At 42.0% G+C, this 12,324-nt stretch overlaps 1 protein-coding gene across 2 annotated transcripts in view; it reads left to right on the forward strand.

The window, feature by feature from the left end:
* Positions 1 to 1,290: 1,290 nt before the first annotated feature.
* igsf11 (immunoglobulin superfamily member 11) overlaps positions 1,291 to 12,324 on the forward strand; it is a 69,442-nt gene continuing 58,408 nt past the window's right edge. For both annotated transcript variants that reach the window (XM_086125865.1, XM_086125866.1), the window contains exon 1: positions 1,291 to 1,790. In XM_086125865.1, the coding sequence (XP_085981991.1) occupies positions 1,730 to 1,790 (61 nt within the window). In that variant the 5' untranslated portion in view covers positions 1,291 to 1,729. The remainder of the gene's footprint in view (positions 1,791 to 12,324) is intronic.

The raw sequence follows: 12,324 nt of genomic DNA on the forward strand, positions 1-12,324 counted from the left end.
GGATCCGAGCAATCAAACACAAAAAACAGTCTTTGATTGCATCCTGCAACTTTCCATCAGATGGAATGTCCATACATTATTGAGGCTGGTGAGTAAGAATGAATGATTATGAACATTTTTTTCCACACAACAGAAATCCTGAGATGGACTGTGAGATGGAACAAAATGGTATGAATATTACATTTAAAATCAAAGGTCAGTGAAAATAAAGTATATTTTTTAAGGAGTTGGTAACAGTCTACAGGCACTTGTTTAATGTACCCCCATCCAACTTCGGGAATTTGTCAGTTAGACATGGTTTACCAGCATTGAATGCCCCTTCAAGATCTGTGGCTTACATGCCTGTCTAGACCCGGCCTTGGGTGTACCCCACCCAATGCCCGAAGACAGCTGGAGTAGGTTCGAGCACGCCCGCAACCTTTGCGAGGATAAACGAATTAGAAAATGTGGCCTATAGGGGGTGCATTTTCTTTTTGGTTTTCAGTTCTTTTCAAATGCAATTAATAACAAAGTAAAATGTACTATTGTTTCAGATAATTTCCAGCCTTTCTGGGCCACATTAAAAAATGCAAAGAGCCAGATTTGGCCCCCAGGCCGTGATATTGACACAGATTAATTATATAGTCACGATTTTTCGTTCCTTTACGCATAGGTGTCAAACTCAGGTCCTGGAGGGCCGCTGACCTGCATGATTTCCAAGTCTCCCTGTTGCAACACACCTGATTCAAATGATCAGATCATCAGCAAGCTCTGCGGAAGCCTGACATTGAACCTGTTCATTTGAATCAGGTGTGTTGCAACAGGGAGACTTGGAAAACATGCAGGACAGCGGACCTCCAGGACCTGAGTTTGACACCTATGAGTGCAGTTAATATATTTTCCAAAATATGGGTCGCACTATACGTACGTACCACAAGAGGGCGCAAGAACCGTTTCCTCCGATTGGCGTCGACGGTTTCCTAGCAACAGCCTGATTCAAGCCGCTGCCACAGAGTCTCATCAAGTGCACAGAAGCATTCGAACATTAACAGGAAGTTAAACATATTACAAAGTAACGTACAGGAGAAAAGGCAACTTGGTTCTTTTGATATAATGTGACTACAAGCTGAATAGAGGAAGTATATGAAATCGCAAACCTACCCGTTGAAGGTCACGCTTTTCAAACTAGCAAAGCATCCTCCTGAATATGTCCAATTCCCCAAACAGGTAACGTACCTGATTTTTATTTTGGATTACTCTAACCGGAAGCTGACATCCTTTCATTATTTTTACTACCCGGTGCACTCAAGCGAGGAAGCATGGAGCGCCTCACAAGGCGTTGGAGACACTCACTAAGGCGGTGGGGAATCGGTCAGTTGGGGACGTGTTTCTAAATCGCGTTCAGACACTTGTGGAGAGGTTCGACTCAGTGCAACTAGAACTTTTTGCCAACTGTAACTACATTGACGGGTTGGCGTAACAATTTCACTGAATACTTGGACTGATCCGCTTCCCAAACGGACGAGCATCGTGGGGTGAGACACGCCAACACGGAGTCAGCGCCCGGTGAATCGGACCGGAAATGAATTGGGATTCTTTTTGGACCAGGCGTGTGAACATTTCACTGTGTTTTGGACTAACGGAGTGGGTGGTGCGCGCTGCGTAAAAACCCAAGTTGTCACATGCCATTACAAAGACGAGTTTTCTTCAAGAAAGCTGAGCGGTGCACAGGACTGAACGGCCCGGAACAATGGTGAAGTTTCATAACTCGGACCTGTGGATAGCCTGGTTTGTCATTTTCTGCATGGAGGGTGAGTCTTCATGAAAAACGCGTTACTTTTTGTTATCAGAGTTGCTCTGTACCCTGCGGTACAAACCTGTATTATTGCTGTCATGACGTTGGAAAACTACACGCAACCTGCCTTGTCTGACAGTGTGGAAGAAGGAAGAACTTTATTACAATACAACAAAGAACAAAGTAACTGTTATGTAAGAAGCACGCATGCAAAACAGCAGCAACACCTTGTTAACAATTTGAGAGCACTTTCTATAATAATAATATTAATGATTTTAATCACGTGGATCAATTAGGTAAATTAATAAAAAAAAAAAAAAAGAATTGCGTGCGGGAATTGTGGCATCGGATGCGTGCCACACAGCCATTTGACTCCTACACATCTCCCATTCTACTTAATACTTATTTTATCCGGTAGTCAAATCCCCACATTTCAAACTAAAGCTGAAGCATGCAAGTGTCTCTGTCTATGACACTTTGAACTCCGCACGTTTGATCCTATGCGTGCTCTTTATGTGCCTGGAACTTTTTACTGTTGTGACTGGATGTTCCTTGATGCATCATTTGCTATGCAGTTGCTGTGGGGCCTTTATTATACATTATTACTTTTATCATGTCCTACAGGCTTGCTGTCTTCCAGTATATAAAATTGGATTACTCAATGACATGTTTTCAGTACATCGAGCTTTCTTCCAATCAGTGTCAGATCTCCTCCGTGCATCCAGCCCTGCTCTCTGTAGTTACTTTGTATTTTCCTCCATACAGACTTACTTTTCACCTTCAGTGTCATGTCTGCTAGTGGGTTCAAAGTGACAATGGAAATACTGGAGTCTCTCTCTCGCTCTCTCTTCCCACGCATTGCAACAGATACCTAAAAGTTGGCGAGTCTATTCGATTTGAAATAAACACAAAGGTAGGGTTGTTAACCCTGTTAGAATGTGGTGATAATTCCACCCGATGAACAACTAACCCGCTGGCGCCGCGCGTGCATGTGGCCTGCACACATTTGTTGATTCACCTCACTTTTAAAACAGGCAAAGAAGCAAGCATGGAAGCGGAACAGAGACTTCATTGACTTACTAGAGACTTCATTGCATCTGACGAAAATCTAACTAATGTATTTAAACGGAAATAGTTCTACAGGATCAAACAACATATCTTTGAAAAGTACATTCCGCTCCTTGGAGTGTATCATGGTACCTACATGATTTTCTTTTTCTACTTTAACTTGAACTTATAATCATATCTATAGATATACATAAATATATAAATAATGGATCTTAAAATCATAACATCAGAAATAATTGTGATTGACACAAGAGCGAGACTGTGCAGGAAATTTTAAAGAAACATTTTAACATTCATAACTGTTGTACAAGAGTAAAAAGAAGTCAACCACTGCTATCAGAAAGGAGACAATAAAAACACTCAAAGCTCAGTTTTTTTTGTGCAACTTTAGAAGTGTGGTTTTTTTCCAATTTCAAATCATACAACTTCAGATTCATGTTTGTTCCTCGATACATGGAGGGCTTTCATTTAACCCGTTTCTATGAAACTAGAGACTAGTGGTATTAAAAAAATGTAACTTGGAAAATCAGCTTTAACATTTCTTAAAGCACACGCAAACTGATGAAACTGCATATCTGACGATCTGATAACTGCTGCTGAGGCCTTCCTGGAAGGATAGTGGTCAATTAACCTCCCAAATATAATTCTTGCTCATGAAAAAAGGTCAGGTCATCTATTTCTGAGAAAAAAAGCAATTCAAAATGGTGCTTCGAGTACGGGCCTGGTTCCAACTCCTTGCCAGCTTTTCCACTAGACCACATGTACTATATATATATATATATATATACACGTACATGCACACACGCTCGCACACACATCATTTTTTTTCCTTGGGTTCTTCCCCTCTCTTTCTGTCTCGCGCTCTCCCCCACAGATGCACACACATAGCAAGCTTGTTAGATTGGTTGGTAGTTTGAGCTATTGTGTAACAAAACTGTTGAGATAAAAAAACAAAGCAAAAAACACTACACTCCAGCCATTTTTCATCCTTGAAGTCCATCCGTGACAGAATGCAAGTAAGTTTCCAAGGCCACTGAGTGAAAATCAGCAGCAACCGATTTGAGGGACAGTTCCTCCTCTTCACTCTTGTGTCTCAGCAGGGAGTCCACAAGTGTCTCTATAAATAAATTCCAGTGTATCGATTGTCGTTGCTTGTATTGGCTGTGTGTACTGACCTCAACGCTTTGCATGCCACAATTTGGAGATTGATCGCCTGATTATGTCAGCAGTCAAGGGATAGTTTGTTGCGGTATTTTGTGACCTTTGCTTCAAAATCAGTGGTAATGCTGCATCATGTGCGGGTAGTTGGCACTGTCCCACCAAAAAAAAAAAGCTAAATGTGTTGTTTTTCTTTCCAATCCATGCCGAATAAACTAATTTGTTCAAACGCAAGTATCCATTTTATCTAAACAGCTAAATTAGAACGCCCTTGGGTTACTTCATTTGGAATTTGATCGATTTTCTGGAAAAATCCATGTCTAAAGTTAGATAACTATACAATTGACAAGTGTAATTTGGCAGTTTGTTGATGTGCATTTCACCGTCTTAATGCTGAGGTGTACTGCTTCCTTCTATATTTTTGTTCAAAACTAAAAATTCACATACAGGCCTCACCACAACTGTGCCCCTGATCACCATGGTGACCTCTTTTTACAGCGATACTGAAATGACCTCCCCGAAAAGGGCTAATTTCAACCGGCATGCAAACACAGGGGGATAAATTCACTGCCATTTCTGATTCATGTTTTTTTTTTTGTAATCAAAACATTTCAGAGATATTTCATTTATTCATCTGGGCAACTGTTTTAACATGTAAAAACATTTGTAGTTCTTCCTTGAGTCTAGTGTTGTCATGGTTACCTTAAAAAAGTCACTTAATTTACTTATTCCTTGCATTCCAAAAATAATTAGTTAATTATTTATATAACTAGTTACTTTAAATAAGTAGTTACTTTATTGATTCCCTGAATTTGACAAGTAACTAAGTTGAATTACAAGTCACTTTCATTGAGCTACATTGAGCAGATGCTGACAACCTTGCCTTCGCATAAAAATGGCACCAAATGGCACAAAAATGACATTTAAGGATTAAGATGTAAAAACGTTTTGTTTTAATGAAATTTTCATTCAATAATTTTTTGTCAGGATTTCACTTAACGTAAACAGGCTACTTATTTTTAATAAAGCACAAAAAAATGAAAAAGATTCCTATCTTCTGAGTTTGGTTACGTGATGTTCGTAAACGAAGCCATGATTTGTCGTTACCTAAGCACTCAGCAGCTGTGATGTCATTTTCGGTCGACAGCAAGTGGCAAAACAGCCGCCCACTGAGATGGATTAAAAACAGGTGGATTTTGCTGCTTCATTCATATTCCACAAATGCAATATTCATCAGAATGCCGTGTTGACATAGGTATTATTGTAAAGAACATACCGGGTTGACTTTCGTTTTGATTATTGGTTTGACAAAGTATGATAAATGCTTGCGTGAGGGAGGCACTGTGGCTGATGTTACCTGCATGAACAAGTAACTGCAGTCGACATAATAATGCTTGATATGAAACGAGTAACTACAGCTTGATGAGGTGACCTGAAAAAGTGCCGCGTTAGATTTGTTGGACTAAAATGTGCTCTAGTCTAACGCGTTCCCACCATCACTGCTTCAGTCTCCTTTAATTAGATATTCGACAAATATGTATTGTTTTATGCCTTCCCGGGGGAAGTTTCCAGCCTTTCGAAAACAAAACAGTGGAGGCTCTATGCTCTTCAACTGATTGGTTCAGCTCCTGTCCCAATGAACCCCTCATGGCGATATCAGCACAAAGCTGCTCTGTGCGTGGACCCAGGCTTAATGTTTCACCCAGAACAACCCTCAAAGCGAATGGCTAGAACCAACATTGAGCCTCAATCAATTGAGCACATCAAATTATACTGGAGGTGCTGCCTTCGAGCTTTTCGGCTACTATTCAAAGTCCCACAGAGCACGGTACAAATTAGAACATTCCCGGAAATCTTCAGATTACCCAAGAGCTCACATGGCATTTTCTGTCTGTTTTAGACAACAACTCGGTGTGTCTGTCGAGCTCTTTGCCATTCAGGGCGTGCGTTCTGACATCAAGCTGAATTTGCACTTTGTTTGTGAACTTTCTAACCTCTGAAAGTTTGAAAAGACACATCGAGCCTGTTCATTTTTGATATCTGTCACGATGCCGGGATACTAAATACTTCTTCTGTCCAGCTGGCAACAACGGAAAATTTCTGCACGCACATGAAGTGTTACGAATGCATGAAGATTGTGTGAGTCTGAAGTGAGGGCGTTAATCGAGCAAATCATGTGCCCGCTTTCCATTTTTAGGCTGTGCCCGCATGTGTAATTTCCTCCTCTGGTGCGGAACAAAGCAGGTGATAAATGGTGCATAAAAAACACACGGATAAACCCGATTGAACAGCATTGGTGATAAATTATGACATAAACTTCAAATTGTCAAAAATAACATTGCCGTCCAGTGAATTACATACACTTGTTGGTATTTTTACCCGCTGAGAAGTCATGAAGAACGCATGGTTTTACGGGTTGCTTAGTAGTCATATACGGTTAGTGTCCTTATAACAATGTTCCGTGTCAGTATCAGTCTCGTATTAAAGGATCCGTACTGGAGTGACATTGTTTGGAACGATAGCAGAATTCAATTTCAGATCGCTTTGTAATATCGTCACCTGTAAATACCCATAAATCACTCAACGAGCGGTATCATGATCACTATTTGTAGTGGAGTGATAACAGATGAGGCAAGTCAAGATTGCTCAGAGTAAAAATGTTTCACTGTGTTCAGTGTAAATGCTGCTTTGAGAAGTGACAAGCTGCTCACACATTCTTACATCATCCTTGTATGGGTGGAAGAAACAAGACGCGTAAAAAAAAAAGTATCCAACTTAGAAGGTGGCTCTCCCTGAGTAAATCCTGCCCAATTCACGTGATAAATAAATCCTGTCTGTGTCAGTCTTATCTGATAAGCAGCATTTTCCACTGCTCTTTCCGCCCGCTGCTAAAAAGGAGCAGCTGGAACACGAGGACAGATGGAACTTTCCACCTCGATTATTTTTCTCACTAAAAATAGGCTGTCCAAAAAATTAAAAGGCCGCTGGGGCCGTTGGAAAAGTGCGCGTTCGTGTGTGCATGTACGTATGTTTTGAGCGACAGAGGCATGGAGAACTTCAGACAACGTGGCTCTCAGATGACGGCGGCAGGGGCCGTCTTGGGAGTGTGAATGAATAAATGATAGGCGGATATCTGGAGGAGAGAGAGAGAAAGAGCGCAGGGAGTCGCTCCGTCATGCAGCCTCTTACGTACACATTAAACCAGGCCGAAAGGCCGGTCGGCAGTTGGCTAAGCATCTGGGGCAAACATCTGACGTGGTCACCGAGGTTTGGGTGTTTGAGGTTTCGACTTGGTTCTACCTTTTGTTCGGTGTGCCACATGAGAAAGCCATGAGCATGCAGGTCAACATACCGTATTTTCCGCACTATAAGGCGCTTCGGCGTATAAGGCGCACCTTCAATGAATGGCTTACTTTCAAACTGTTTTCATATATAGGGCACACCGCATTATACAGCACATAGAATAGAAGCTACAAAAGTGATTGCAGATACATTATGTATCCACTAGATGGAGCTACACTAAATGGAATACAATACAGTACAGCTTTATTTATATCGCATTTTCACACCCACTGCAGCTGTAACAAAGACCTTCCAGAACATTTAAATTACTACGTGCAAGAAATCAGAATATTGATCCATATATAAAGCGCATCGGATTATAAGGTGCACTGTCGGTTTTTGAGAAAATATTATGCTTTTAGGTGCGCCTTATAGTGTGGAAAATACGGTAGTTTGAAGGATACCTGATTCTTGGATTGGCTGTATCTGACATCATTGGTTAAGGAGATAGTAAACACTTTGTTTTGAAACTGATTCAGCCTTGCCGCTGCTGAACAGATCCCCCAAAAATCTGTGAAGACGACGATTTAGTGTGTGTGCCAAGAACCAGCAAACAGACATCATCACTCTCTAACCTAAGTCTGAAAACGCAGATTTCTGCAATCCTGCAGTAGCTTTGCATTCAGATGAGATACTATCTTAGATTGATGTTGCTTGTAAATTCACTGTGTGTGTGTGTGTGGGGGGGGGGGGTTGTCGGGTGTGTGCACATGCATGCGTGTGCGCTCTTGACTCATAAATATTTAGCTCCATCTCTCACAGCATTCACACCTTGCTGGTTCTGAAGCTTTGACAGGATCTTTGCAGATGGGCCCTCAACATCACATCAGTAACTCATGGGACTTTTTGACCCGTACAGTGCTGAGGTGCGTTAGTTAAGAACGTTGAAATGATTTCAAGAATTTTTCTTTTCATTCGGGGTACATTTTATTTCGACAAACCCGACAGAGCATAAATGATGACATCTCATCCTTTAAGAACTGTATGTGAACGCTTTGCATGATGTACGGCAGCGCTCGGTCTGTTTCCGTCACTTGATCTCGGGTATTACCGATCGTAGTCGCCGTGTTTTTCACTTTAAGCCTGTATGAGCTCAGATGAATGATGAAGGAAATGCTTCTGTGCACACATGAAACCCACAAGCGTGTGCTAACAGAAAGTCTGTGTTCCCTCAGTCCACAGATATTCCCCGGCAAGTGAATTACCGTTGATCCCAAAGGATCACGAGCTTCCTGCACCGTATTGACTGGTTCCAGTGATTGGTTGACTGGGTAGCATAATGCTCTTTCACTGAGCTATTACATCGTTTCTTTTTAGGACAAAGCGGTAAGTGTTACAGTGAATTGGTAAATACAATAAAATTCAAGAAAAAAAAAGAGAAGAAGAAAGGTTATTTTCAAAGACGAAAGAACTAAATGCTTTGCTGTTTTTGCCAAAGCGTTGTTCTAAATCTGAACCATTAAACTTCTATTAAATATTGTGTTTAATTGATTTGAAAATGGCTTTCATAATAAGCACGGTATTGGCAGTTTTAGAAAGGCCACATCCAAAAAACAAACCCATGGCAGTCCTTTTCCATAATGAGACACGAGTTGTATCATTCACCTTTCCAACTGCATGTCTTAAGACTTTGCATTGAGAAAAATCGCCAACTTGAGTTGTGCGCTGGTACATGCGAATGATCCATCACCGCGCGTAGATGTTCAATGACAACAGGTTTTATGTTTCTCGACAGCGCACCATAGGCTGTTTGCAGCGTGCATATGTCAAACTCTGTTCCCTCGATTGTTGCAGCTCCCGCCTCACTAATTTGAAATGGATTGTTCATTGATCTACACAATGACGACTAGCTGAACCTCATCGCGTGGGGAGACAACGCAGATCCCGTGACCGCCACACTACAGCAACATGTTACAACATTGTTTTGTTTCCCACAGATCAATGCCTGTACATCGTCTGGGTGAGCATTGCTGGTGGTGTATCCGACAAAAAAAAAATCCGGGTCAAGCATTCACATAATTAGTCGTATTGTTTCATTGTCAACAATGGCCGTGTCATGAAAGAAACAGATGGCCCCGAGCTGGAGACGAACCCCAATCAGTCAGATTGGGCATTAGCAGGCATGAAACCTGTCATCTCCGCTGTACGACATCCGCATTATGTCCAATTGATTCTATTTGTGAGCAGGCCATTGCCTGGAGAATTTACAGCCCGCGGGTGGTATTCTTGATGACGTCCTTATTATTTGACTCGTGGAAGTGTTCAATACGAGCATCCAGGGGAAAATAAAGAGTTATTCATCGAAACATGCACAGGCATTGGTCTCTTGTCTACTATCAAACTATTGATGCCTTTTTTTTTTTTGGAGACAATGTCATCACTCAAAATGATCTGCACGGTGTCCTGACTCTCTTTAATCCCCAAAACAAATACAGACTACATTAAAAAAAGGTACTGAAGCGTGGAACTGCCAATGAGGAGCAAAAAGATTTGGCTGCCAAATACATATTTGCAAGTACAGTTGAACATGTTTTCATCGAAAAAAAAAAGCCCCATTGGAACTGGGTTTGTGGTAACCTATTTGGTAGATTCCTGGAATCCTTTTAACTACAGTGTATCTCTATCATGTAGCACACACACACACGCACACACAAAAGCTAAAAAAAGCTAAGCACATTCACTCTCTTTGTCAAAAACACACACACACGCACGCACACAAATACACACACATTCATGCAATGTCAAACAATCCATTTAGCTATCTATTCAATTGGGGTAATTACCCGGAGCCTATTAAATTGTTACTGTCTGCGCACCATCACAGCTGTAATTACGGCCAAGCATGTGCAATTCCACGTGGCTCTCCCTTTCGATTGTTATGCGATGACACAAAGCGTGTGAGGATGATGGAGCACGCTGGTGTATCGAATATTGATGGCCAGAAAGTGTGAAAGTGAAGAGAGGACAGGGGAAGGGTGAGACACGTTCTCACAGGGCCCTGTGAGACTCTTGCAAACATATCGCGTAATCAATGTCACAACATCAGGCGATCCATTTTTTTCTGGCCCGTCAACGATTGACATTTTCTTTTTATTAAAGCGGCGAAGGGAATCGCAGTGTTTTAATGATGATCACACAATGATCAATGACGCCACTGTACTCGGGAGTGGGGGGGGGGCTGATTTATTAACTGGGGCCTTTGTCCTGCTTCAGAGCAATTTCTTTTGTATTTCGAAGATAATCGGGGAATGGAATGTAGCTCTCGGATGGCTATCAGACATGTTCTACTTCTACTTCACCCATTATTGTCAAGCAGATTTTTATGTGGGGCAGTGGGAACGTGGAATAGATTAGAAGTCAAAGTAAAGGTGTCTTTAGTGGCAGTGGCATAATAAAATGTTAGGGTCCTACCTTATCTCATCAGATAGTCGCAATGGTGGACACGCAACGCAATGAAAGGGTGTTGCGTAAATTGTGAGAAACGACATCATTTGTGTGTCACCAATATGTCCACAGTGCATCTTCTGCGACGCCATACTTTCTGCGATGTGGACCGCAAACTGCTGTTGCTCATCATGTCGCTCATTCGATCATTTGATAGGCTGTTAGTCTCTCTCTGCGTTCAAATGCTAAAAACACTTTTTGCATTAAAGGGGAAGTTAAATTGAATTCCCCTGACTATACGTTGGAAGCTTGAATGAAACAGCCGATTGAATGCGCGGAATGACGTGGGAGACCAGAAAGCTTGGGAAGCCGAAGATGACGCACTGAGACACAAGCAAGCATGTGGAAAACCGATATGGAAACATTCACCCCTGGATATCTGTTGGGTGTGTGTCTGTATTCCCAGCAGCTCAACATCTGGCGTTAACCTATTTAACACTTACTCTCTCGATCTTCCACTCGCTCTTCACAAGGCAGAAGGCTCTTAGCGACCGAACAGTCAGTTTTCTCGTAACATTACCGCTTTCAATCTAGGCTTCATTCTTTTCCTAAATTGCATAAAAATAAATCAAAATAAAGTCGCCTATGGGGCAGTGGTCCACTCGCCTGACTTGTGTGCGGGATCGCTTCCCACTCTGTGACGGTGAAAATGGTTGTTTGTCTCAAAGTGTGCCCTGCGACTGACTGACGACCATTTCAGGGTGTAGTACGTCTTTCGCCCAAAGTCGTCTATTAGCTCCCGCGCCGCCTCCGCGAACCTTTTCAGGATAAGCATGTGTTGAAAATGAATGGATGGTTGCATAAATCAAAATTATTCGATACAACACGTTTATTTTTTACAGCGCTTTCACGACAGCTGCAGCTGTAACGAAGCGCTCTACTGAACAGATAACAAAAAAATAATATAACAGAACACAGAACGATAAACGTGGCCAGTCATAGGATCGTAACAACTATTCCTGCGTATGCTTTGTTCTTTGAAGTAGTTCTTTGCACTTAATTTGCAGTGCATTCCTCCCCTCCCGACCCGGTCGAGACTCAGGTGGATAGAATTATTAATAGAAACCCTCGTTTATGACGTCATTTCAAATGCGCACGTGCCTCTTAAATTCTCAAAGGGGGGTTTATATGTCAGTCAGACGAAGCATTCTCAATGGTTATTCATTCAGTGATGTAAAGGATAAACAATCTTCTCCTTTTGCCTTTCATCATGCTTGTATTTCCTTTCTTTATCTCTCCAGCTGTGTTTTCACCCCGTCGATCTGATGCTAACCTGCCCGCTTCCTCCCTCTGCTCTCTTAATATGAATCTCAAGCACTCATTCATTCTCTCCGATTTCTCCCTGTGACGAATGCATTGCCTCGTGTTTCATTTTCTCTTTTATTGAAAATGGCCTCCATTCTCTGCCTGGAAGCTTTGTGGGGTCCTAAATGCTAAATGGCAGTCTGTCTCTGCCAGGCGCCCGCTTAGTGCCGGTCTCCTTGGTGATGAGACCGATCAGGCGGTTCTGTACCAGACAGTGAGCAGTCTGTGTTTGT

This window comes from Hippocampus guttulatus, chromosome 12, assembly GCF_054856545.1.
Source record: "Hippocampus guttulatus isolate MCC_2025c chromosome 12, RoL_Hgut_1.0, whole genome shotgun sequence".
NCBI classification, from domain to species: Eukaryota; Metazoa; Chordata; class Actinopteri; order Syngnathiformes; family Syngnathidae; genus Hippocampus; species Hippocampus guttulatus.